Here is a 24,533-nt window from a genome sequence, read left to right on the forward strand (position 1 = left end):
TGTGCCCCATGGAGGGAAGCTGAGGGTGGGGGTTGGCTGTTTCTCTATAGTGCTTGAAGCTTTTATAAAGTGGATGTTCAATTAAAAATAAAAGCCAACATTTATAAAAGAGAAAATAAAAATATCCTCCTGCTCAAATATGCTATCAAATGGCCTAAAATGGAGAAGAAAAAAAAAATGAAAGCAATGGTCTAGTAAGAAGCTGGTTTATCTGATGCTGGAGAGGCCAGAATTTCTGCTCTCAGCCCAGGCTTCGAGGATGGACACCTATTCCTAGGCTGCTGTCAGCTGAAGGCCTCTCCCCCTGCTCTGTGAGAGAGGAAGGAAGCAGATGTCAGACAGTCTTGTTAGTTAGATGGGGACACTGAGGCTTGTGCAGGGGTGTGGCAGTCCCCACCTCTTCCCTCCAGCTTGAGTCAGCCTCAGGGCTTCCAAGTTCTCCCTCTGGCTGTCTAGTTTTGTCCAGCTATGTCCATTTACTTAAAGGAGTTGCCAAAAGCCACTTCACCTCTCTGAGTGTTTCCTGTCTGAAAGGAGGACCCTGACATCACCCGCTTTGGATTGTTGAGAGGAATAACCGAAATAGTGTTTAGAGACATTTAGGTAACCAAACTACTCCTGCCCAGGTCTCCCGGCCAGCCACACCCCCCACCTCCCTCAGTTGTCCCTTCACATGGTGACATTTAAAATAGGAATGGAGCCAGCAGTGGCTCCAGGCATCAGGTGGACACCCCATTCTTGAACGGGGCTCCTGAAGCTGGGACACCTTCCCACCCAGCTCACAGTGCCACAGGAACATGGGGATCTCAGACATGGGGTGAGTGCCCTTGGCGGCAGAGTGGGCATTCTTTTCCCACAAGCCCGTCTCCCCATCTTAACATGGGGATAACAGGAGCACTCATGTCAAGGGTTTTGTGAGGCTGGAGTATGGATCTGGCACAAAGAGAGCCTGGCTCAATCCCCTTTGCTTTCTCTTTTCCCATTTTCCCAACCCTCACTGGCCCCACGGGCCCGGCCCATCACCACTCCCTGCCGTGGATGGAGTGTGGCTCACCTGGGCACCAGGCATTGAAGAGCAGTGTGAAGTTGCCAAGCACGAAGCTGGAGCCCTGGTAGCCGGTGGAGGCCTCCATGCTGAGGCGGTACAGGCCGATGGGAGCATTGGCTGGGGAGCTGAGCAACAGTGAGAGAGCGTTGTCCTGCTGGTCCACCACGGTGGCTGCCCAGGCACCCTCCTCCACAGCGCTGGACAGTGGGAATCGGGCCTTGGTCCCGGCCTCCTTGCTGGGGTCTGGGCCTGCGGAGGGAGAAAGCAGGGCTGTGAGGCTAGGTGGGCAGCAAGGGGGCTCCAAGGCTGGCAGGGCCTGGCACATGCTGGAGGTCCCATGGTTGTCTGTCCCACTGCTGTGGACGGGCATGACTCTGGGCAGACCATCCCGCTCACTCTGAGTATCTGTGCATGGATAGGAATTAAGAAGATGTTGCAAGGGGCCTCCTTTGATGCCTACATCCTCTTACAGCTAGCATGGGGCTTTCCCTTTCAGAGAACGAATGTGAGACTCTGAGTAGGACCGGCCTTTGGTTCTCTGATGTCCCTGGGGCCCTGTCTGAGAGCCCCAGGCTGTCCGCTAACGGAGGAGCTGGTGGGCATGGCCTCTAGGTGTTTGTCTCTCTGGGCCCCTTCCAGCTTTTGGCTTGTGTCTCTACAGGCAGCTCCAAGGAGCCAGTCAGAGCCACTCCTCACCATCCTATAGTGATCCTCTGACACGTTATCAAGTGCCTGGCACCTCCTGTTTCCCAAGACCCCTTGTACCAGGGGGAAAACAGCGACTCTAAAGGAAGGGCTTTCACAAGGATGTCCAGCGGTCTGCAGCAAAACTAGTATCCGAGCCCAGGTGCTCCCAAGAGCTCCCACATAGGGGGGTCTCAGGGCTTGGTGAGGCAGAGGTCAGGCTGCTTTTTAGGTGGAGGGGAGGGCCTCGCCCATGCAGGCAGTTCTGAGTCATGGGAGGGTGAGGGGGCTGGCCACCCTCTGCACTTGGGCAACAGAGAGGAGAAACAGAATCTTCTCTTTTCAGTTGGGCGGCTGCCCAGGAGAGTTTATTTTTATTCTTTCATCTCCTCCCTGCAGCTCTGCCCACCCACTGCCGACACTAAGGGGACCTACTCACTGGGGGCTCCCTCCCAGTACCCAGCCCCCTCGTCCCCACCTCCAGCGCCACCCACGCCCAGGTCCAAATATAACCATGAACTAACAGGCATGACACAGGCCTCCTGCTGTCCGGGTGCCAGGAGTCAACCATAAGGCTTTAAATGCTCCCTTATCACTAGAACTGGTATTTGAGGGGGAAATCAGGCAGCACTGGGGGCTGAGAACTAGCCTGGGTCTGGTTTCCCCACCACAGCACGCTGGCCCTAAGTGCTGTGTGACCTGGGTTCAGTCATCAGGACTCTGATCCACAGTCATTTCATCAAAGAAGAAAATAGGCTTAGATCACATGCCTTGGGAGGTCTAACATCCAAGTCAAAAGCTGGCTGCATGATGTTGGGCAAGCTATTTAGCTTCTCTGTGCCTCAGTTTCCTCATCTGTAAAATGTGACCAATTGCAGTACCTGCTCATGAGGTCACTGTGAGGCTTAAAGAAGGTGAGACGATAAAGTACATAGCAAGAGTGCTCAATAAACAGAAAGTAGCATCTGTTATTGTTACTACCACCTCCTAGCATTGTTTAGAGGATTCAGTCAGTCATAGAAGCCATTTAAAACAAGGACTAGAGGGCCTCCCCAGTGGCGCAGCGGTTGAGCGCTGGGTTGCGAAGCTGCCTGCGGCCTCTGCAGCGCCGGTTCGATCCCCGGCTGCTCCCCGGCCACCGGAGGAGGATCCCACATGGTGCGCAGACCTCTCCTGCCGCCCGCTGCTCCCCTCAGCAGTGTACTTCGGTCCTTCTGCCTGCTCTGCTCCCCGCTCTGGCTCTGGTGAATTCTCTCACCCTCCCGCGCTTCTGACTGTACCCAATGCATGTATAAACAAAAACAAACAAACAAATACAATAAATAAATAAATAAATAAAACAAGGACTAGCACATAATAATTACACAGTAAATGTGAGCTAGCCTCAGTGTTTCTAAAAGGAACCATTAAAAATCAGAATTCTCTGCAAATACCAGATTTTGAGAGCTGGAGAATGCAGAGACTGTCTAGTTCAGTTGAATCACTTTACAGATGTGGAAACTGAAGCTGATAGAGCTGAAGTCAGGGTGACCCAATGTCTCAGTTTGCCCAGGACAGTTCCAGTTCACGCCCGTGCTTCCTGCACAATTACTAATGGTGCCCCTTCCTGATCGATTCTCTGGCCACCTTGGTAATGGCCTGGACTGGGTCCCATAACCACTGTCACTGTTGACATTCCACCCATGGGGCCGGTTAGGAAACACATTTCCCTTTCTTGCTCTCTCAGCTGTGTGCACACAAACCCCTTTCTTCCAAGGACACGGGAGGGGGGATGAGGACAGGCTGTCCTCACAGTCCCACAGCTGCTCACGTAAGCTGCGGTTCCACACGGTACTTTTTGTAAGGCCAGAGATGCCACAGGGTCCACTCTGGGCATAAATGCTCTGGAGACCTGAGGGGTCCTGGCCACTATCCCAGACCATATGGCAGGGGCCTGAGGTGGAGTGTGTGAGGGAACCTTCCAGAGTAAAGCCCTCTATTCACCTCATAAGGGTTCTTTTCACTGCTTCAGGGTGACCTCACTCCCAGCCCATTTACCCTCAGGCCCGGACCCCCCTTTGGAGAGAAGCAGGGCTTTTCCCATAACAGGGATAGTGTTTGTCTACTATAGTCTGAACCCCATAAGAGAGCCTATAAGAGCTCCAAATGTTTGGGTGAGTTTGTAGCAGTTAAGTGTGTTTGGGGTCTGACCACACATTCCACTCACTGAGTGACCCTGGGCAGCTCTTTCTCCGCTGGGAGTGTCTTGCCACCCAGACAGTGTAGCTGAGTGCACCCAGAGATAAAGCCACCCACCATGGCTGCTCACAGGGGCTATGCAAGTGACCACAGCAAGTTGGCGATGGCTTGAGATAAGTCTGTAGAGACTGGAGAACAGAGCTTAGTTACTGGGGTGCAAAGGTCAATTAGTCCACTCCCCCAGTCCTGAACTTGGGGCTAGTTACCTAATGCCAGGCTGTCTAGACAAATGGAGAAGATGGAGAAAGAAAGGGGACTCCTTGACAGTAAATGAAAAGAGAAACAGAGAAATCACAGGCCGCCAAGCCAGTAGCTCATTGTCCATTCCAGTAACATGGACGGAACCCAGGCCTGGCAGGCACTTGTGGTGAATTCACTGCTGTCGGATCACGGCATCCAAAGCCTTAACCCTGGGTGGGGTTTGGATCCTGCTTTGGCACTAACTCACTGTGTGATCTGGGCAAGTCACTCGACTTTTCTGAGCCTCATTATTTCCATCTGTGAAAGGGGGGCTCATGATGCTGCCCCTCTAGGAGGGCTCAGGACGAGGGTGCATACAGAAGGCGCTCCGTTGCTGTGTGCAACCTGTTTTGTATCGGGGCTGCCCTATAACAGTCCCAAGCCTGACACCGTAACTTCCCCTGAACTGTCATGTGCTCTTTCACTTTACAGAGGGAGAAAATGAGGCCAGAAATATCAGAGACTAGAAAGGGCCTCAAGGGTGCTGGGTGTTTGTATGTGGGGGGTGCCCCTGGGTAGTATTTGAGTCCTTGCCAGGGCTGGGGAGGGAGGAAAGGGATGGAGGGGACATCCTGTCCAGCCTGCAGGCACTGTGATAAGCCTTATCAAACAGCCTCCAGGTAAATGTGGGCATAAGCAGGGGTGCAGCTCCTGCTCGCTGCTCTGGAGAGCTCAGAAGGAACTGAACTTTCTCACTCTGGGGCCAAAGTCCTAGCCAGGTGGTCCCTCTCTGACCTTGAGGGAGTGTTTCCTACCAGAAACCAAAGCAACAGATTTAGCATTCAAGATCACTTTCCCAGGCATGGTGCAAAGAATGGGCACTGGGCATCTGGGGAGGAGGTGACCAGAGTCTCAACATCCCCTTGACTATCATTGGGTCCCCTAGAGCAAAACTAGCAATAGCACTAATATCTCCAGGGCGCTCTCCCATGTCACGTAGCACCCCCCCACCCTACGAGCTTTTCACCTGCTGAGAGGCTCAGAGAGGCTCAGTGTAGGGAGACCAAAGTGACTCCATCTTGTATGAACACCATCTGAACACTTCCCTGTTCTGGGAGGACTGGTGTGTTAACCTGTGCTCATGAGTCACACCCAACTCCAAAGTCTTAGTAGGACAAAGATGCATGTGGTGCCGTTCCTCTCACATAAGAATAATCACATGAACTAACAGGGTAAAAGAAGACCTCTGTCAGCTTGGGAGGGGTGGTCCTGCCTTGACCTCAAGACCTATCCATCGACTTCAGCATGAATGACCCTTATTTACAAGTTGCCCTTAATAAATTTTAAATGTGATTAACAGACATGGCTGCTTTGTTCTTTGCACTCAAATCACCTTCTCAGTTTGGGAGGACTTATTCGTTCTTGTAGCCACACAGTGAGCAACATGGTCACAGTCACACAGCAGAGAGGCAGCCCTGGAGGCACCAGAACCCAGGCCTGTCTGTCCATCCCCAAGGCCTGAGGCAGCCTCCTGAGACTTGGAGAAGGAACTACAGGGGCACAAAACTGCCCATTCAGAGAAGCCAACTGGGTTCTCTCCCCCAGCCAGATGGGATTTGGGCCTGATCCCAGAGGCCTGGTCTGCTTGCCTGGATTTTGGGAAGCAGCTGCTGGTAAGAGCTAGAAAGTTGTTTGGATGTGGGGAAGAGCAGGCAAGGAATTTGATGGGCCTCAGTGGTAGGACACAGCCCCAGCACCGGTGATAAGGGCAGACATCTCTTCATCTTTTGGGTCTCAGTTCTCATATCTGTAAAATGGGCCAATGACTGCTTGGAATTCCTGGGGAGCAAAAGGGAATGGAGTCACCTGTCTGTCAGGGGACAAAGAAATCACAGAACAGGGCTGGGCGGGTGGAGAAGAGGGCGGGAAGGTACTCACCCGTCACCGCACTGAAGGTGAGACGGTCCACACCAGCGTCGTAGCTCCGGCCCTCGAAATGCAGTGTCAACCAGAAGGGCTGACCCCGCCGCACCACCAGGTTCTTCCGGCATAGGTCGGCTGTGTGGTGGTCACGGCCATTGGCCTCCAGCTCCAGGTCACATCGCTCCAGAATCAGCTCTAAGGAGACAGCAGAAGGGGCATGAGCTGTGGAGGCATAACTCTGCCAGCTATGACCCCTGGCCATACACCTGTGATCTCCGTATGTGGGGTCCCTCAGGACCCTCCTCGGAGTAAGCAGCCCCTTTTGAGATAAAGGCAACTGATACTTTCTCCCCCAACTCTCCACCCGTTCCATCAGCCAGGGGCTGGTGGGGGTCCAGATCTCCCTAACTCTTGATCACCAGGTTGTGCCCATTGTGGCATACTGAGAGAAGGCTCTGCCACCTCCTGGTTATGTGATCTCAGGCAACCCAACTTTTCTGGGCCTCAGTGTCCCCATATGTCCACAGGTGGAGACAGCAGGATCCACCTCACTGGGCTGTTGTAACTTAGCACAGTGCCTGGACCAGAATAAAAGCTTTAAAAACAAGCTATTCTGTCATTACTGGAGGGTGCTTTTGGCATAAAGAGGAGTATTTGGTTTAGGTCAGTTACACAGGCTTCACCTTTTAGGTTCCTTTTTCAGGAAATACAGAGGACCAAGGAATGTGTTAGACCCAGAACCAGGATGTAGGCAACACAATTTATGCTCTGGGAAACGTCTAGGCAAAGGATCTGTTTTCTTTTTCTTTTTTTAAACATATGATTTATCTTTGATTATTAAAACATCATTAGAAGATGGCAAGGAAGCCCTTTAATAATTTCACATTTTGAAGTGGCATTTATGGTCCAGAAATACTGTAATTTTTAACAACTATCCAAAATAAGTCAAGGACAAATCTAAATGAAAAGCATATAAAATATGTAAAAAAATATAAATTTTCTAAATATTCAGAGATTCAAGGAATTACCTAATTCCATGAAAAGTTATGAGTTACACAGTTAATATATTATCAACTGTATGGATCTGTTTTCTTAAACTAATAAATTGGAAGGAAGAAAACAAAACAAAACAAAATTTAAGGGAGAAACTATTAAGAGAAACTTAAAAGACATCCATCCCATTATTTGAATATTGAATTTAAAACACCATTAAAAAATTTATTACTCTTACTGAATGAGACAACTGGAAATTTGAATACTGACAGAATGATGGTGATATTAAAGAATTGTGGCCAATTTGTTTATGTCTAAACAAGAATCCTTATCCTTTATACAAATGAAATAATGTGATAGAGCTGAGATTTGCTTTCAACTAATAGTTGGAAGGGGGTATTGATAAGGGGGCAAGAGTAACTATGGGTTGGTGGTGGCTGGGATTAGGTGGTAATGGGCATTTATTCTTTGTACTTTTATGTATTCTAAAATTCTCCATAATAAGAGGTTTTCAAGATAACAGGGGTTTTGGAGTCTTTGGAACCTGTTAGAATTCTGCTGTACTGCTGTGTGATTATGGCCAGGTGTCTCTCCCTCTCTGTGTCTCCGCTGGGCCTCCAGGTTGCTGAGGTCTATAAGATGTTGGTCCTTTCTCCAGGACTTAGCCTAAGAGCAAGAGCTTGATACAGAAAAGTTCTCTGTATAGCTTCAGAGGGTACTGTCTCTTCAGAGGGACAAGGGTAGGAGTGACTAATGGGGTCGAGAGAAACACATAATACAATTGTATTATGGAAACCCCGGCCTGACCTCATCAAGGTCAAGATTAGGAAGACTGCAGGTGGGGGCAGCGGGGAAGGCAAACTCAGAGTTGTGGGACCCGTGGGGATTTCAAGGGTGGGGATTTCAAGGGTGGGGATTTCAAGGGTGGGGATTTCACAAAGTCACCCAATTTCCGGTCACATCTACCTGGTTTTCCTTAGGAAACCACCCCCTTTTCACTGTCATTCACGTTGATTGGTGAGGCTGACTCTACCCCCTTATTTTGGGGTGTGGCCATATTACCAGAGCCAGCCAATCAGAGCAACACAGGCCAAAGAGATTGGCTCAGGGATGAACAGGTGATCATGCCTCAGTAAAACTACACACGTGCTCCCACCAGTCTCACCTCCCTCTCCTGTGGGGAGCACTTGGACCAGGTCTCTGCTGAGGTGCCAGCTAAATAAGGGACTGCCAAAGGCTTCTACCTGCATGATCTCAACTAAAGCCCACAGGACAACTCCACTTACACAGGTCCCGGGCTTCCCCTGCTTTGCAGAGGGGGACAGTGCGTGGCCCCAGGCCTCAGGGCCAACAATGGCTTCTGGATTTGTAGCCAGGGCTGTGGATTCTGGTGCCTGCCCGGTTACCACATCCCTGTCACTCCCCCTGGGGTTTGTTCTCCATCACCTCACTCCTTTCCCTTTCCTCCCATGTCCTGTGTACTAGAGCCTGAGAGAACTGAACCCCTGCAATCCCAGAAGGAGAGACCCCCACTGAACTTCCTGCTGGCCTGGGAGGGGTGAAGAAATATATTTTCTCCAATCCCAGAGGACTTAAGCAGAAAAGGGGTCACTATTATCTCCCTGGGAAGCCTAATCATCCCTGTCTGGCATAGATGGGGTGTTTTCTCTGGCTGTTATCTGAAGAACTTACAGAAACAATGCCCACCTTCAAAATGCAGAAACATTGGGGCCTAGAATCACAGACTTTCTGTATTGAGAAAGGACCTGAGGTCTTCCAGGCCATGGGGACCCCTGTAGGAAGTGGCCACTGTGGCAAGTGTCATCATCATAACTAGTAGCTCCAGGGTCCCCCAAGGCCATTGAGGCAAGTTTTTAAGGACAGGAAACAGCACTGGGGACAAGTGATCACCTAGGTGAAGCTGAAGACCTGGGTCCCAGAGAGAGACAAGAAGTGCCCAAGGTCCCACGGCAGGTCCATCCATGGTTCCTCTTGCTCATCCCTGCTCCATAGTGCTGCTCTGCAGACCCTCTCCCCACACCTCCTTCCCTGGGCTGCAGTGACCGCAGGCCAGGTCCCAAAGGGCTTGACCCAGAGTCAGCCAGGGAGCTACTGTGTTCGGTAGCATGAGCACAGGGACATCTTTCATTGTCGAAATCCCTTCTCTTAGTCTTAGGACAGCACTGTGTGTGTGTGTGTGTGTGTGTGTGTGTGTGTGTGTGTGTGTGTGTAGGGACAGGTAGGAAATTAATTGAGCCCCTCTCCACTCCTCTCAGCCCTCACAGATGGAGGTACCGAGGGCTGGCATTCATATCTATGTTTTATAGGAGGGGAAACTGAGACTCAACAAGTGGCTCAGGATTAGGGCTGCAGAACTTGTGGGCAGGAAAGACATCTGAGAACAGTCTGCTACCAGCTGACACCCCCAGAGGATGCTGGAACCCCTTCTTTCTCCCCCAGGGGCCATGCAGTCAGCAGGCTGGGCTTGCACACCACCCAGGAGTGCACACACACCTCCTCCCAGCTGGCAGGGGCTAATAATCAAAGCTAAGAACAGAGGCCAGGCCAGCACTCCCTGCTTGGCATCATGCCACCTGGCACACAGCGTCCCCACTCACTGGCCGGTGAGTGACAAGTGGCACTGGTCTGCTGGGACAGTACTTTAGTTCACCTCATGCCTCTTCTGATCCAGGGAGGCAGGGGTTAATGACTATGCCCCAGGGCAGGGGAAACTGAAATCCCAGAGCCAGAACTGGGAGCCTGGCACCTCTCACCCAGTCCAGCCCTCCTGTTGCTCTCCAAATCACAACTAATGAATTGAGCCCCAGCCAGGCCTGACGCCCACTGCACAATCGCTCCACCGAGACCAGGGAGGGATGACCGGGCCGGGGTCCCTGGGCGGGGGGCGACGCTGGCCCTGATACTCACCCTCAGCCATGGTCAGAGAGTGGCGGTGGCTCCTCAACTTGAGGCAGGACCCTCCGAGTGCGACCACTGGCGGCGAGCACTGGGAGAGAAGTAAATTTATAGCCCGTTTTTGGGGCGGGCCGTGCGAGAAGGCGGCGACCTGGTGAGGCCACCGTTGCCTGGTCCGGGCCCCCGCCCACGCCGCCCCGCCGGGCGTACCCAGGGCCCGGAGTTGCGGAGTGAGCGGCGGCCGGGCACGGGCGCCCCCTGGGGGACAAAACGGGGTGCGCGGGTAGGACGGCGGGGACAGAAACACAGTGGGACCAGGGCAGAGACCTACCTGGACGCACGGAAGCTGACCTTGGGTAACAGAGCCACCTGGGCGCAAAAACACCCGCCGATCCAGACACACAATCGCACCAGGACACACAGGCACACCTGGGGACACAGACATGGACCCACGGTGAGCCGGACCCTGCGCCAAGGAGACACACTCAGAGGTACAGATCCGCGTGGGGCAGGGATGTGGACACAGTGACATCGGCATCAAATCAGATGAAATCAGATTAAAATCACAGAGAAAGACACAACCAGACATACATAGCCAGGTACGCGCCAAGAGCCACACACAACCTTGGACACAAAAATAAGCAGGTGTCCAGATGCCCCCGGCTCACAGACACCAACACCCATCATACGTGGACACCCCCGACACACAAAGATGCAGGTACTAGGATGGACACAGATGCTGTGTGGACTCAGGGACAGACACGCAGATATACGGACAAATATCGACAAACCCACGTCTCTTACTGTTGCAAAACCCAGATAATCTGCGTATCTCAGTCATCATTCTGTCTAATCATCTATCGATTTATCCGTTCACCCATCAGCCACTCATCCATCCATCCATCCGTCCATCCATCCATCCGTCCGTCCGTCCGTCCGTCCATCCATCCATCCATCCATCCATCCATCCATCTGTCCATCCATCCATCCATCCATCCATCCATCTTTACTCATTCTCCCCTCCCTCTCATCCTCTCTGCCTCCGCTGATCTTTGAGGGCCCTCTATGTGCCAGAAGGGAACAAAGGCACCTTCTAGAGACTCAGCCTCTAAACCCCTCACACCAGGCTCCCTAGGGGGCCCATCTCAGTCCTGCTGGTCCCCTGTCCTCCTCTGTCTCTTACTCACCATGTGACCTGAGCAGAGAGGGTTCCTGGAGAGAGACAGGGACCTGTGGGTCTCCCTCGGTCATTTTTTCCAGAACAATCTCCACATCTGTTGAAAAATTTGTGTTACAGATTTGTGTCCCAATTCCACTCCTCTGTGATGCAGAGCAGGGAACAAACCTGTGGCCTCCGTGGATATTTGTCCCTGAGTCAAATGGGTCTTGGCTGGGGTCTCAGTGATGAAAGTCGTGACAGAGTGCTGGGCCCTGCTGATCTGGTGGGCCTTGTCCCTGACCCATGTACAGACATTGTTGCAGAAGCCATTCCCTGAAACTGGCCAGAGAGCAAGAAGGGAACAGGGTGAGAGAAGCCAGGATTCAAGTTCCCACACTGCTCCTAACCAGCTGTGTGGCCATAGATAGGTATTGTGGCCTCCAGCCCTCAGTTTCCCCCTCAGCAAAATGGGGGCAAGAGTCCTTCCTTCACGTGCCTGGAGTAAGACACAACCACATGACTGAGGGGAGCTCCAGGACAGTGAGCAAACGAGTGGGAACCGTAATGGAGGAGCAGAACTGTCAAGTGCCCTGGAACCAGCTCGGAGGGCCAGAGACCTCCAAGAGAAACAGGAGACCTGAGGCCAGCCAGGCTTTGCAGAAGGAAGGCTAAAGATGGTCTCTTCTTCCAAGTGTCAGCCTTGCCCAAGTGAAAGGATGGAGTTTGCCTTTGTCCATTTATTTCCATTTGAAAATGACATATTCTTTACTTCTTGGTACTAATTTTCCTTTATCACCCCTCCTGGGGACTCTCTGGAGGACAGAAATTAACTTGAGTCTTTGTAGAATACCCATTAGGTTGTGTTTGGTGCCAGGCCTGTCCCAGCCTAATCAGCTGCTTCCTCTTCTGTCCTCTCCCGTTTCCATGGAACTGTGTCCCCCTGAGTGAGGCAGTGCCTTCAGCAATCCCAGAGCAAGGCCAGTCGGGGTCAGGACTGGCTTTGAGAGGTGGCAGGCAGAGGCTAGAGCATGGGCTGGGCCAGAGACTGATTCTAGGCCCAGTGAGCAAGGGGCTCTTGCCCAGCTCTAGCTCCATTTCCCATCTGTTTAGAGAGGCTGGGAAACAGCTTTGTCTTACTTCATCGGACAAGCAAGGAGTCAAAGTTCCATTTTACTGGGGGGGAAATTGGGGCTCAGAGACAGTGGTCATGGGCTCAGGGTCCCCAGACAATGCAAGTTGGGATCTTTCATTACCCCGTGCAGAGGAGGTGCTGTGCAAGGGTGAGATCATTGTTGGCTGGGTGACCTTGGGCGAATTATTAGACCTCTCTGAGCCTCAGCTTCCTCTTTCATAAAGGGGTACAGTCAGAGTCACCATCTCTAGGGAATAGAGACAGTTGTGTGCCTGTTCAGTGCCATGTACACAGTAAGTACTCAATAAATGGCACTTAAAACATTTTTATGATGATATTATTAAGAGTCAGGACTCCCTGACCCCCCCACCCCCACCATGGAGGTTCCTATGTGATTGTGAAACAGGTTGCAGACAGTGTGGAGTATTTGAGGGTGTGAAAAGAGCTCCTGTCTCCCAAGCAAGTCTCATGCCCAGGGTCACTGGCTGGTGCCTAAATCCCACATTAGAGAGACTGGTCCTTTGCTTCCCTGAGGATTTCCAAGCCTTCAGGTGGAAATAAAAGTGAATTTTTAGAACTTTTGAATTACCCTTTGCCAGTCAGATGTCCCATTTAGATCTCAAAATGTGCTTTTGTCATTTGTTAAATGAGGAAACAGAAGTCAGAGAGGTGAAGTGACTTGCCCAGGGTCACCTAGTCAGGGGGAGGCAGGGAACCTGGGGTCAGTTTAAAAGCCTATGCTGGTTTTTTCATGGTTTAGAGATCAGCCCTGTCTGCCCCCTCACAGGTGTTTCCTCAGAGACCTGGGTCACACCCAGGCCTATAGCCCTTGTGTGAGAATCTAGCAGTCTCCGTTATAAACATGTTCTGCCTCTTCCAAACATCGTGGCCTATGAGAAGTCACTTCAGCAATCTGAGCTTCCTCTTACACAAAGTGTAAGTGTGGGTCCAGCGCATGCGAGCATGGACGCCTTCAAGGACAATAATCCATGATTCTGGCGCACAGTGAACACTCAATTGTGGCGTGAGGGAAAGAGGAATGAAGTAGAGAGAACCGAAGGACGAATGGAAGGAAGGAAGGAAAAGGAGTGAGGATCAGAGAGGCTGAGGAAACTGCATGTGGTCACAGGGCACAGCTGGACTTCTAGGCCCTACCTGGGCTTGGCCATTCCTCAAGGACAAGGGACCCCCCCAGGCCAACGATGACTCTGGATGGCTGAGCTGGGAGGAGAAGGAGGGAGGGGTGGCAGTGGGTGGGAAACGATAGGAGCTTTTCTACCAACTGGTGACTAATGGCGGATGAGCAGCGTCTGGAGAGGGAGCCCAGGGAGGAGCCAGACTCCCATGAGGTGGGATGGGATGAGGCAGGGGTGTTAGGATGGGAACTTTGGGAAAATGTCAAGGGGTAGGCGTGGCCTTTCACGCCTCTTTTTGGAGAGTGTGGTGGTGGCCTATTTGAGACAGGATTTGGGTGACTTAAGCTGCTGGGAGCAGGGAGAAGGCATCTGTTTGGGGAGTCCCTCTCAATGTGTCCATTTTGCAGTTGGAGAAACTGACCTGCTCATGGTGTCCTCAGCTCCACCCTCACAATACATCTGCCCTTCCCACCAGCCCCTGAAGATGGTTCTCAGGCCCAGCAATGCCACTTAAGCTCTGTGAACTGTGCCTCAGTTCACCTCTCTAAGGCTTTAGTTTCTGTTCCTGCAGAGGCAGAAATCACATGGAGTCTTCACGGTGCTGGTGTGATGATGAGAGGAGCCAAGTGGTCCAAGCGAGCCTTCTGAGCAGTCTGAACTGGTCCCTCCCCTGCTGACACCCATCAGAAGAGTTTCAGATATTTGACCTGATATTCAAGGTCTTGGGGTCTCACCCAACTTATCCTCCAATTGCAGCTCCCACATTTGTACCCTCTTGCCTCCTCAGAAACTCTACAATTCCCCAAATGCACCCTGCTATTTCACACTTCTAGGCCTTTGCTCAAGCTGTGCTCTCTGCCTGGATGCCCTCTCCTCTTCACCTATGAAAGTTTTGCCCAAAGGCCACCTCTTTCCAGAACCACCCAGAGCAGGACCTCTCTTCCCTTACATAGAGCACCCACAGCACACAGTTACAGGCTGCTTCGCTTTGTTTAAGGACCAGTGTGTGCCTCTCTGTCTCATTCCACCCACTTGGCTCTTAAATGTTTATTGAATGAATAAATAACCTACAGCACAGAGAAAGACAGAGACAGGGACACAGGGAGTGGGGCGGGTGGAGAGAGAGAGAGGGAGAGAGAGAAACTGACTTGTTCAAGCCTGGGTCAGGCTCTTGAGATAACACTAGAGCTTTGGTTGGCAGGACACATAGTACTAGTTGCCATGACAGGCCAGGACATGATGCTGCGCCCACTCTCAATTCTTTTTTTTTAAAGATTAATTTATTTATGCATACAGGAACTGGGGTATAGGCCAGAGGTACAGGGGGTGAAAGGATTCACCAGAGAGTCTGAGGAGCAGAACAGGCAGATAGACTGAAATACACTGCTGAAGGGAACAGCAGGGGAGACAGGAGAGATCTGCTGCACCATGTGGGTCACCCCCACCCCCAAACCCCCTCACTTGCCAGGGATTGAACTTGTGCTGCAGAGGCTGTGGATAGCTTCACAGTGCTGTGCTTAACCTCTTGTGCCATCAGGGAGGTCCCATCTCTCAATTCGGCTGCTTCCATGGGGATGAAAAATCTAGGCCCATCTTAACTCTCTAATCACATCTCCTTCAATCTCAGGAGTGGAAAAGTCATTGTTGAGCCTTAGAGATGGCAAACAACTTTCCCCAGGTCACACGGCAAGATAGGGCAGAGAAAGCGTGGGCCTCAAACACTATAGAAGTACTGGCTTTGGGCCTCCCTGGTGGCACAAGGGTTAAGATGTAACCTATGAAGCTATCTGCAGCCATTGCAGCACGAGTTCCATCCCCGGCCCACCAGGGAGCTATCCACATTGGCGCAGCAAACCTCTCCTGACTCACCCTTGCCCACTGCTCCCCTCAGCAGTGTACTTCAGTCAGTCTGCCTGTTCTGCTCCCCACTCTGTCTCTGGTGAATCCACTCACCCCCCCACACCTCTGGCCTGTACCCCAGCTCTTGTACGCATAAATAAATAAATCTTAAAAAAAAAGAAAAAGAAGTACAGTCTTGCCTTTCTCCCCTTAAATTTGAACCTGAAGAAAGCTGCTTTTATTTAGGGTGCAATGGGGCATTGCTCTGTAACAGGGATTTGGGTACATATGAGACTTGCAGGGTGGAATCAGTGAGAAGTTGGTGTGGCAGTGGCTGACACAGGCCCAACAGCGCCAGCCTCCAACCCTGGCCCCCCCCTTACTGACTGTGCAGCCTCAAGTCTCAATCTCCTATAAACTGACAATTTAAAATACAAAAAACAAACAAACAAAAAAGGACTCAAAGCCCCAGGCCACTGGGCTCAGATAAAAAGATCCAAAGAGGAGTGAAAAGTTCCCCTCAAGGAGAACAAGTTGACATTATTGTTATCACCACTAAGTGGTTGTAATTCCCAACTCTCCAGACACCCCAGGGAATAGTGAGTTTCAGAATTTTTGGAGAGCAGATTCCTGACCATTTCAGGCAGCAAGATATGTTTTACTCATAGAATACACTGCAGACCTTTTAAAGCCAATTATCATTTTTTGGCACACCATCCTCACAAGGAGAGCATCCTGATCTGATGTAATAGTCCCAAATGATTAGAAGTGAAAACATCAGGATTGGGCAGAGAAGCACTAGAGTTGGGAGGTGCCAAAAAGGAGGGAAATGTCAGAGAAACTGCAGGAGCAGGTCCAGGCCGTGATGTGGGTGATAGCCGGTGCTATTTGGTATTGGGGTAAATCTCCTGCCCACTCTGGTCTCTCAGGACTGCCATCCACAGTCAAGGCAGTATCTCAGAGGCATCCTATGAGTAAAGGGACTCAGTGATCCGCATATTGAGTTCATGAGATACTTCCCACTCCCTTCTGCTAAGCAGCAGCCTTGTTCAGTTACAAGAATCCAGGCTTGGGAACTCAGCTAGACCTGGGCTCGAATCCAGCTCTATTTATTCTCCTGGTGATTTATTCTCCTTAGGTAAGTCATAGCATTTCCCATGCCCTATTTCCCCATCTATAAATAATATAATAATATAAATAATAAAATAATATAATAATAATGACTACTTCAAGACCTTTTTGTGAGGATTAACACCATGCCGAAAAAAAAATGACCGATGATTTGACGAGGAAAAAAGTGTGAAGTACTGATGTCTACTACATGGATGAACTTCAAAACCATTATGCTCCATGAAAGAAACCAGTCACAGAAGACTACAAATTAGATGATTCATTTATATGAAATACCCAGAATAGGTAAATCCATAGAGACAGAAAGTAGAGTAATGGATGTCAGGAAATGAAGGAGAGGTGTGGAATGAGGAGTGACTGCTAATGGATACAGAGTTTCCATTGAGAGTGAAGAAAATATTCTAAAATTTTTTGCAGTGATGGTTACACAAATCTGCAAACATACCAAAAAAAAAAAACCCTCATTGAATTGGAGACTTTAAATGGATGTTATGGGGTGTGAATTACATCTCAAAAATGTGTTTTTAAAAAATAGTGGTTGATTGGTAAAACAAAACCAAAAACCAAGAATAAAGCACCGTAAACCTCTGCAAATATAGTCCCATTCTCAAACTAGAAACCTAAGAGAAACATTTGCCTGACCGAAGGGATGTACACAGGAGGGTCTTTACAATCATTGTTATAAGAGGAGCTAGCCACAACCTTAGTGCTGGGCAAAGGGGGATTGATAGCTACACTCTGCCTGGGAATATTATGCAGCCATAAAAAATAACGGAAAGGGTCGTTCTCTGGACATGGAAACAATTACAAATCACAATCTTGTGCAAAGCAAGAAAGTTTTGAGATCTGACATGGGTGTGATTACACAGCCTGCTCATTATCTACGAGAAAGGAGAAGTAAACATACATAAAATACGTGAACGTAAACATACAGAAGAAAGTTAGGAAAAACCACTCCAAATTGCTGACAGCAGTGAGAGGGGACCATGACTGAGGGGTGAGTAGAGGTGATTAAAAGTGGTTAGAGTAGTTCCTGAAAGGTGAGAAAATTTTTAAGTGAGGAAATGTTTTTATCTATCACTTGGGTAATTAAAGATTAAATTTGAACAAGAAAAGTATAACCTGATTTACATTTAGAATTGAGCTTTTATAAAAATGGAACTGCTCACACAAAAAGAAATGCTGGCAAAGTAGGTAGGAAAAATATGGGAAGAAATAAAGGAAAATAAATGTTGCCTCAAACACCACAATTAACTCATAAAATACTTTTGTCCATATTGGCACAGTCTTACAAAATCAAACCCACAAGCACAGTACATGAATGAAGAGGAAATTTGTGACAAATGTTCCCACATCTGAAATTCAGGATTTTGAGGACTGTATGCTGTATTTGTTTACAACTGTGTATGTATGTCTTAAAATGCTCTGGAGTCTCTCTCTTCCCTCTTCCTCCCTCCTCTCTGCTCTCCCTCCTAGAAAGTGCTTGAAAAAACTTTTACTTTGTACAAAAGCAAGAGGTGACTTGTCCAAGGTCACAGGGCTGAGGCAGAGTGAGTGTTCCAGAGTCTGCTTGTAGCTTGCAACCAATACTGCTAGAATTTCACGCAAGAAAATTTAGTCTTGAAGTGGATAAACTTCCATAGTCATTTGAGGTTTCCATATACCACATGGTGGACGAACTATCCGGATTCGGCTGTGTTCTGGGCATTTCCCTACTTAGGCTGAGTCATTAGTTGTCTGCTTGACACACCCGGTTCAGTCAATAAGACTCAAACACACTTTCTTTCATGGAAATAAATAACCCTCTAAGGCTGTGGCCAAGCTTGTCTGACTAAATTGAACACTTGTTTGGATGAACTGATCACTTGTTTGTCCCATTCGTTTGATGAGCCACTTCAGTGACTCTGCCTGGAATGACGGCTCCTAGGATCAAGGAAACACTTAGCTTGCCCCAATTTATCTGAATTCTCACTTTCATCATCCACCCATCATCATAGGGCATGGGAAGTTTGGCCTCTTTCCTGAAAGGGCAGATCTGGGTGCTTAGGATAATCAACCCTAAAGCATGCATATGGATAATCAACCCTAAAGCATGCATAATCAACCCTAAAGCATGCATATCTCTGCAGTTAATGGCTCCCTCTGTAGAGACTGCTAGTCCACCATTTTGCTTCTGGATAACTTCCCATTTCTATAGGCTTGATGAGGCTGTCAGTCAAGTGGCTCTACCCAACCCTAGCTATGGGCAGGCCTGGGGCTGGAACTCAGCCAATCAGACCTTCTCCTGGGACTTTTGAATCTTCTGACTCCACACAGGGTATAAATCATGGTTAAAGTTAGTTGGTTCATTCCTAGAACTACCTCACTTCATGTCTTGGCTGAAGCTAGCCTTTTTTGCTTTTTATTCGATTTTCTTAAAGTTAGATTTATTGCATTACAATTTACATGTAATAGAATCTTACCTTTTTTGGCGTACAGTTCAGTGACTTGATAATATATGCAATTGTGTTAGCATATCACAATCATGAACTAGAACATTTCCACCATCCCCCAAATTTAACTGGTGCCTGTTTGCAGGCAATTCTCGCCCCATCTCTCTGTAACCAATGATTTGGTTAGTACTGCTGTTGTTTTTTCCAGAATGTCTTATAAATGGAATCATACAGGATATAGCCTTTTGAGTCTGGCTTCTTTCTTTTAGCGTAACACATTTGAGATCCATCTGCGTCATATCAGTGTTCATTCCACTTAATTGTTGAGTAGTAGTCCACTGAATGACTATACCACAGTTTATACATTAGCTTACTGAGGGACATTTGGGTTGTTCTGAGCTGCTATATACATATAGACACAGCTCTTTAAGTGGACATAAGCTTCCATTTCTTGTAGGTATCTATTGGTAAGCCATCTACAAGACCTTCCAATTGAATTTTTTGGGTATTGTCAAGCTGCCTGGAGTCTGTGCTTGTTCATGCAACCAAAGAACTGAGTGGATATACTCTCATTGCCTTCAATTAATTCTTGTAAGGACTCTGGGGTTTAGGGATGTTGCCCTCATTTTACCTAAATGACCTGCCTCAGACCACACAGAGGGGACTTGAATCCAAATTGAACGTATGAAGGGAGCTCCAGCGTCCTATCTAAATCCCTGGTCACCTTTGTAGGTGGGAGCAGCTTCATAATGCAGGTTCTAGCAGATGTTAATGACTGGTGGTTGACCAAGTAAATGTTTCACTCCTTTTCTACAGGCCTCAGTTCTTCCACTGACAAATTCTCAATGACAAATATTTCTCAATGACAAATAATGAATTCCAGACATTTCTGGATTCTGTGATCAAAGTCTTATCATCTGATAAACAATTCCAGAGAAGTGGAGCTGGTGGAATGGTGCTGAGCACTCACCCCACCGCAGCCCCCACAAGTGGCCTCCTGAGCTCACTGCCAGGCTAGCTGACCTCCCCAAAGAGCAATTTGCACTCTCTGCCTTTCTGGACTAAGAAAAAATACCCCTGTCACTTTGGATTAGCATCACCCGCTTGCTGAGAATCTGCTAAGGGACATGGCCCCCTCTCTTCATCAATATTTTCAGAATGTTCAGGTTTCTAAACAAGAGCTGACAGGTTAGGTGTTTTTGGTTTTTTTTAAAGCATTTTAAATAAAATGAATTACCCTGAGAACATACTGGAGGCCCAGATGAGATTAACTCCATCCTGTCTTAGACTGCTAGTTTGCCAGGGGATGGAGAACTGGCAAATGACTGATACCTTCTCTCAGATAAAGACCTGCCTCCCCCACAGGTCAGGCCCCTCCTGGGATGCTCAGGCCTGTAACCAGGCTTGTCACAAAGCCCGAAGGGGGACTAGGCAGGACTTGGGGGTTGGCCAGCACCCAGCTACAAGGTCTCATCCAAGTACCTTCATGTCACTGTTCCTCAGTTTTCTCACCCAAATAATGGGGATAATGAGAGTACCAGTCCCCCAGATTCCATTGGCTCCTTCAAGTTAGCTCTGGAGTGTCAGTGAGAGGGGATGCCAGCTTCATCATATACCTGTGTGCCAGGCTCTGTGTGAAGAGAATTTGCACTCTGTTACTTTCAGATGGTTTGTTTTCAGTCACATCTGGCCCTACAAGGACACTCCATTGTCATCCTTTGGCATGATGAATGGCTCCCTCACTTCCAAATGAGAAGAGAGAGGTTCAGAGAGAGCAAGGAACTTGCCCGTGATCACTGGGTGGAACTGCTGGAGCTGGAATGGGCTCTGGAGTCTCTTGGGGTGCGTTCCTACCCGTCTGTCCCATCCCCGTGGGTTCCGGTCCTGTGTTCAGACCTTCAGACCTCCACTGCCTGTTCTTTCTCCCTCCCCTTCCCCTCCATCCTCTCTCCTCCCCTGCCATCAAGTAACCTGGACAAAAGTACATCTTTCTAAACCCACTGGGATTGCCTTGATGGCTCTCAGATAGGCAACCCACTGGGTACCCCAAGCAGGCAGAGGCTGGCAGGACCTGCATCAGTGCTTACTCCCAGGGTCCCAGGGAGCAGCCAACACCAGCTCAGCCACCTCCTATGGCTTTTGTTAAAGTTTTTCCATGCCCTTCCCCCTTCTGCAAGTGGGGAAACTGATGCATTTGCTCAGGACCTGGGCCGCCCAGCTCCAAAACCCATGCAGTTTTGCAAAATACCGTTCCCTTGTCAAGATACCAATTGTTCACTGAGGTGGGAGTAAGGTCATGGGGACAGCAGGGCAGAAGCTGGTGTTAGTGTCCCGGGGAGAGAGGGGGAGGGAGAAGATGGAGGCCCTGGGGTTGGAGGCTGTGGCACCCTCTCTGTTCACCCCTCCATGCCTCTGCCAGGCAGCGCCTTGTGTTTGTCTGTCTTCTGCAGCTTAACTTCAGGGTTACACATGTCCCGATGACAGCCACTACATCAACAGCCGTGTGGTCATCATTTGCTAAGCATTTATTGTGTGCGGGGGACCTGCTCTTTTCATCCATCATCTCCTCCAAGCTGCACACCAGTTCTGCGAGTTCAGCCCAGTGACTTCAGACATTACCTGCGTACTGATGTCTCCCATATTTGCATCTTCAGCTCTGTCCTCACTCCTCAAGTCCAGACCCAGTTTTTGGGTTGCCTTTCCCACTCTCCTGATCTCTGATCTCTCCTCACATTCTTCCTGTCTCATTGGATAACAATGTCACTGTTCCATTTGCTTAGGCTCCATACCTTGGACTCAACCTTGACCCTTCCCCCTGCCCCCCCCCAACCTGCTCAGTCCCCACCCCTAGAAGGTCAGGAAATTCTGAAGGCTTTTCCATTAAAATATCTCTAGCCTCTAACCTCTCACAGCCTCTGCTCCCCCCACACTGATCCAAGTCTCTGATGTTACCGCACTAGGTCTCCCTGCTTCCTATCTTGTCCCTTTCCTGCAGCCATCAGAGGGACACTTTAAAATGTAACTCAGATCATGGTACTACTCTGCTCAAGAACCTGCAATAGCTCCCTATTTCTCTGCCTAAAGCCAAGATTTTCATCAGGTCCCTAAGTCTTCCACGGGCTCTGCCTGGTTGTCTTTGCTCTCCCTGCACCCCGAACCCCACCACCACTCTCTCTGTGATTGCTCAGCTCCTGCTGTGCATACTCCTGGATTAGAGCTTTTGCACTAGCTATTCCCTCTGCCTGAGATGCTCTGTGGTGACCTGGGCATGGCATAAGTTCCTGAGAAGTGGGTGCTGTGTGTGAATGGCAGGCTGCGGTGAACTTGGAAGTAACTTGATGACGAAATGGTAAAGATTTGGCCACAGATTATGTGTTATGAGCCCTTGGAAATTGCTTCACTTTTCTGTGTTTCAATTTCCCCTTTAGCCAAACTAGCTCTTAAGTAAGCTGGCAGCGTCACTGGGGTCATGAGTCATTGTAGCTTTGGAGGAGAGAGAGGTCATGCTCTCTGAAGCCAACTGGTTCAGCCTTGCCATTTGATTGCTGGGGGCATTGGCGCCCAGAGAGGTCTCATTGTCTGAAGACCCATAGAGTTGGAGATTGAGCTATGGACTTTTTTTAAAAAAAGAAATTGCTTTATTGAACAATATACTTATTGAAAAGTTATTGAACACCTACTGTTGAACAATAGGCATGAATATGACACCATTGCTGTTGTCAAGAAATCTCAGCTCAATGGAAGAACATGTTAGAAGGCACTCACTGTGCAAACAATAATTCCCCTAAACTCTGTTGAGGGTTGTGGTGAAGGAAGGTGTGGGGCCTGAAGAATCCAGATGGGAGAAAGACACTTTCTGTGTGGTCTATCAGGGCATGCTTCACAGAGGAGGTGCCACTTAATCTGGACATTGCATTGTGAGTAGGAGCTTTTTAGGCATATAAGGCAAAAAGAAGCATTTCATGCAGAGACTTATCTATGCATACAGGGGCAAAGAGATAGAGGTGAGGAAGAATATGGAGAAGTCATCAGGTGGGGGAGTCAAACAGTATGACTAGAGTTGCAGGGGTACTTGGAAGAGATGTGAAAGCTGGAGAGCTTGGTGGGGCCCAGACCATGAAGGACGTTGTATGCCAGGCTCAGGCCATCAGGAGCCATGGGAAAGCTTATAAGTAGTGGAGAAGCGTGGTTAGGGGTGAGTTTTGGGAAGATAATGGTGCAATCATTCACTATGGAATTTTATTTTATTTTATTTTTTTAAAGATTTATTTATTTATTTATACAAGCACTGGGTACAGTTAGAAGCGCGGGAGGGTGAGAGAATTCACCAGAGCCAGAGCGGGGAGCGGAACAGGCAGAAGGACAGAAGTACACTGCTGAGGGGAGCAGCGGGCGGCAGGAGAGGTCTGCGCGCCATGTGGGACCCTCCTCCAGTGGCCGGGGAGCAGCCGGGGATCGAAACGGCGCTGCAGAGGCTGTGGGCAGCTTTGCAACCCAGCGCTCAACCGCTGTGCCACCGGGGAGGCCCCTCACTATGGAATTTTAGATCTTCAAGTTAGTGGTTATCATGATCCTCTGGGCCTATTTTAAAATTTGCAAATTGAGACAAGAAAGGGAAATGCTGCTCACAGCTGGTCAGGGGTGGAAGCATTTTCTCCCCCCCCCCCTTCAGGGAGGGTTATGTCTGACCCTGGGATGTGTCTGCAGGTCCTGTGAGAGAGGCTGGTTCCCAGCCTTCTGTGGCATTCTTTCTCTTTCTCCCCTTCAGGCCTACTTTGGAGGATCCTGGCTGATAAGGGCCCCTCTCCTTACATATTCTTTCCTGGCTGTGTGGCCCTGACCAAGTGGAGCCTACGTTTTCATGCCTGGTTAATGGAGAAAAGGATAATTGAGGTGACAGTTGGCTCTGACTGTCAAGCATTCTGAAGTCTACCCAGCCCTCACAAATGCACTGAGAAGGAAGAAGTCAGCTGCTACCAGGTGTCTCGTCCACTGGCAGAAGGTATGAGAGAAGCTGGCTCGTGGTGAAATGGGGAGACAGAGGCAGATCATCTATCTCACCAGCTCAAGTGTGGCTCTAGGTGGCATGGAGCCAGTTGGGACACTCGCTTTTCTCATTCTTGTCCCTCTTGTGTGACCTAAGATCTTAGTGGCTATGTGAGTGAAAGTGCTCCAGATCACCCACTGAGGGACTCCTCATGACTTTGAGGAGCAGCCCTGGAGGTCAGACAGCCCCCTGCTAGTGCCCATAGAGCCTCTGCCTGGTAAGCCCAGCTGGTAGCAGCGATGGCTTGGCAGGCTGAAGCAGCAATGGCCCCAGGCCCATTGAGTCCACAGGAGGGGCAGGACTGAGTCTCTGATGTAGCTCTTAAAGACCCTTGAGGGCCTCCCAGGTGGTGCAGCGGTTGAGCGCTGGGCTGCGAAGCTGCCCACAGCTTCTGCAGTGCCGGTTCAATCCCCGGCCACTGGGCGAGGGTCCCACATGGCGCGCAGACCTCTCTTGCAGCGCCCGCTGCTCCCCTCAGCAGTGTATTTCGTCAATCTATCTGTTCTGCTCCCGGCTCTGGCTCTGGTGAATTCTCTCACCCTCCCGCGCTTCTGACTGTACCCAGTGCTTGTATGAATAAATAAATAAATCTTTAAAAAAAAATAAAGACCCTTGAGCATGACCTCACCAGGCACAGCTCTGCAAGCGCTGGAGACTGGCACTCGGGAAGGGCCA

The 24,533-nt window shown here is 49.7% G+C and overlaps 1 protein-coding gene across 1 annotated transcript in view; it reads right to left on the reverse strand.

The window, feature by feature from the left end:
- TGM2 (transglutaminase 2) overlaps window positions 1-10,666 on the reverse strand; it is a gene marked incomplete at both ends in the record, with an annotated part of 31,391 nt that extends 20,725 nt beyond the window's left edge. The window contains 5 exons of the mRNA XM_084247708.1: window positions 1,055-1,297; window positions 6,089-6,268; window positions 9,995-10,073; window positions 10,193-10,240; window positions 10,607-10,666. Of these exons, the coding sequence (XP_084103834.1) occupies window positions 1,055-1,297; window positions 6,089-6,268; window positions 9,995-10,073; window positions 10,193-10,240; window positions 10,607-10,666 (610 nt within the window). The remainder of the gene's footprint in view (window positions 1-1,054; window positions 1,298-6,088; window positions 6,269-9,994; window positions 10,074-10,192; window positions 10,241-10,606) is intronic.
- Between the last annotated feature and the right edge of the window lie 13,867 nt (window positions 10,667-24,533).

Source organism: Talpa europaea (genome assembly GCF_964194135.1).
Source record: "Talpa europaea genome assembly, chromosome: 11".
Classification (NCBI taxonomy): Eukaryota; Metazoa; Chordata; class Mammalia; order Eulipotyphla; family Talpidae; genus Talpa; species Talpa europaea.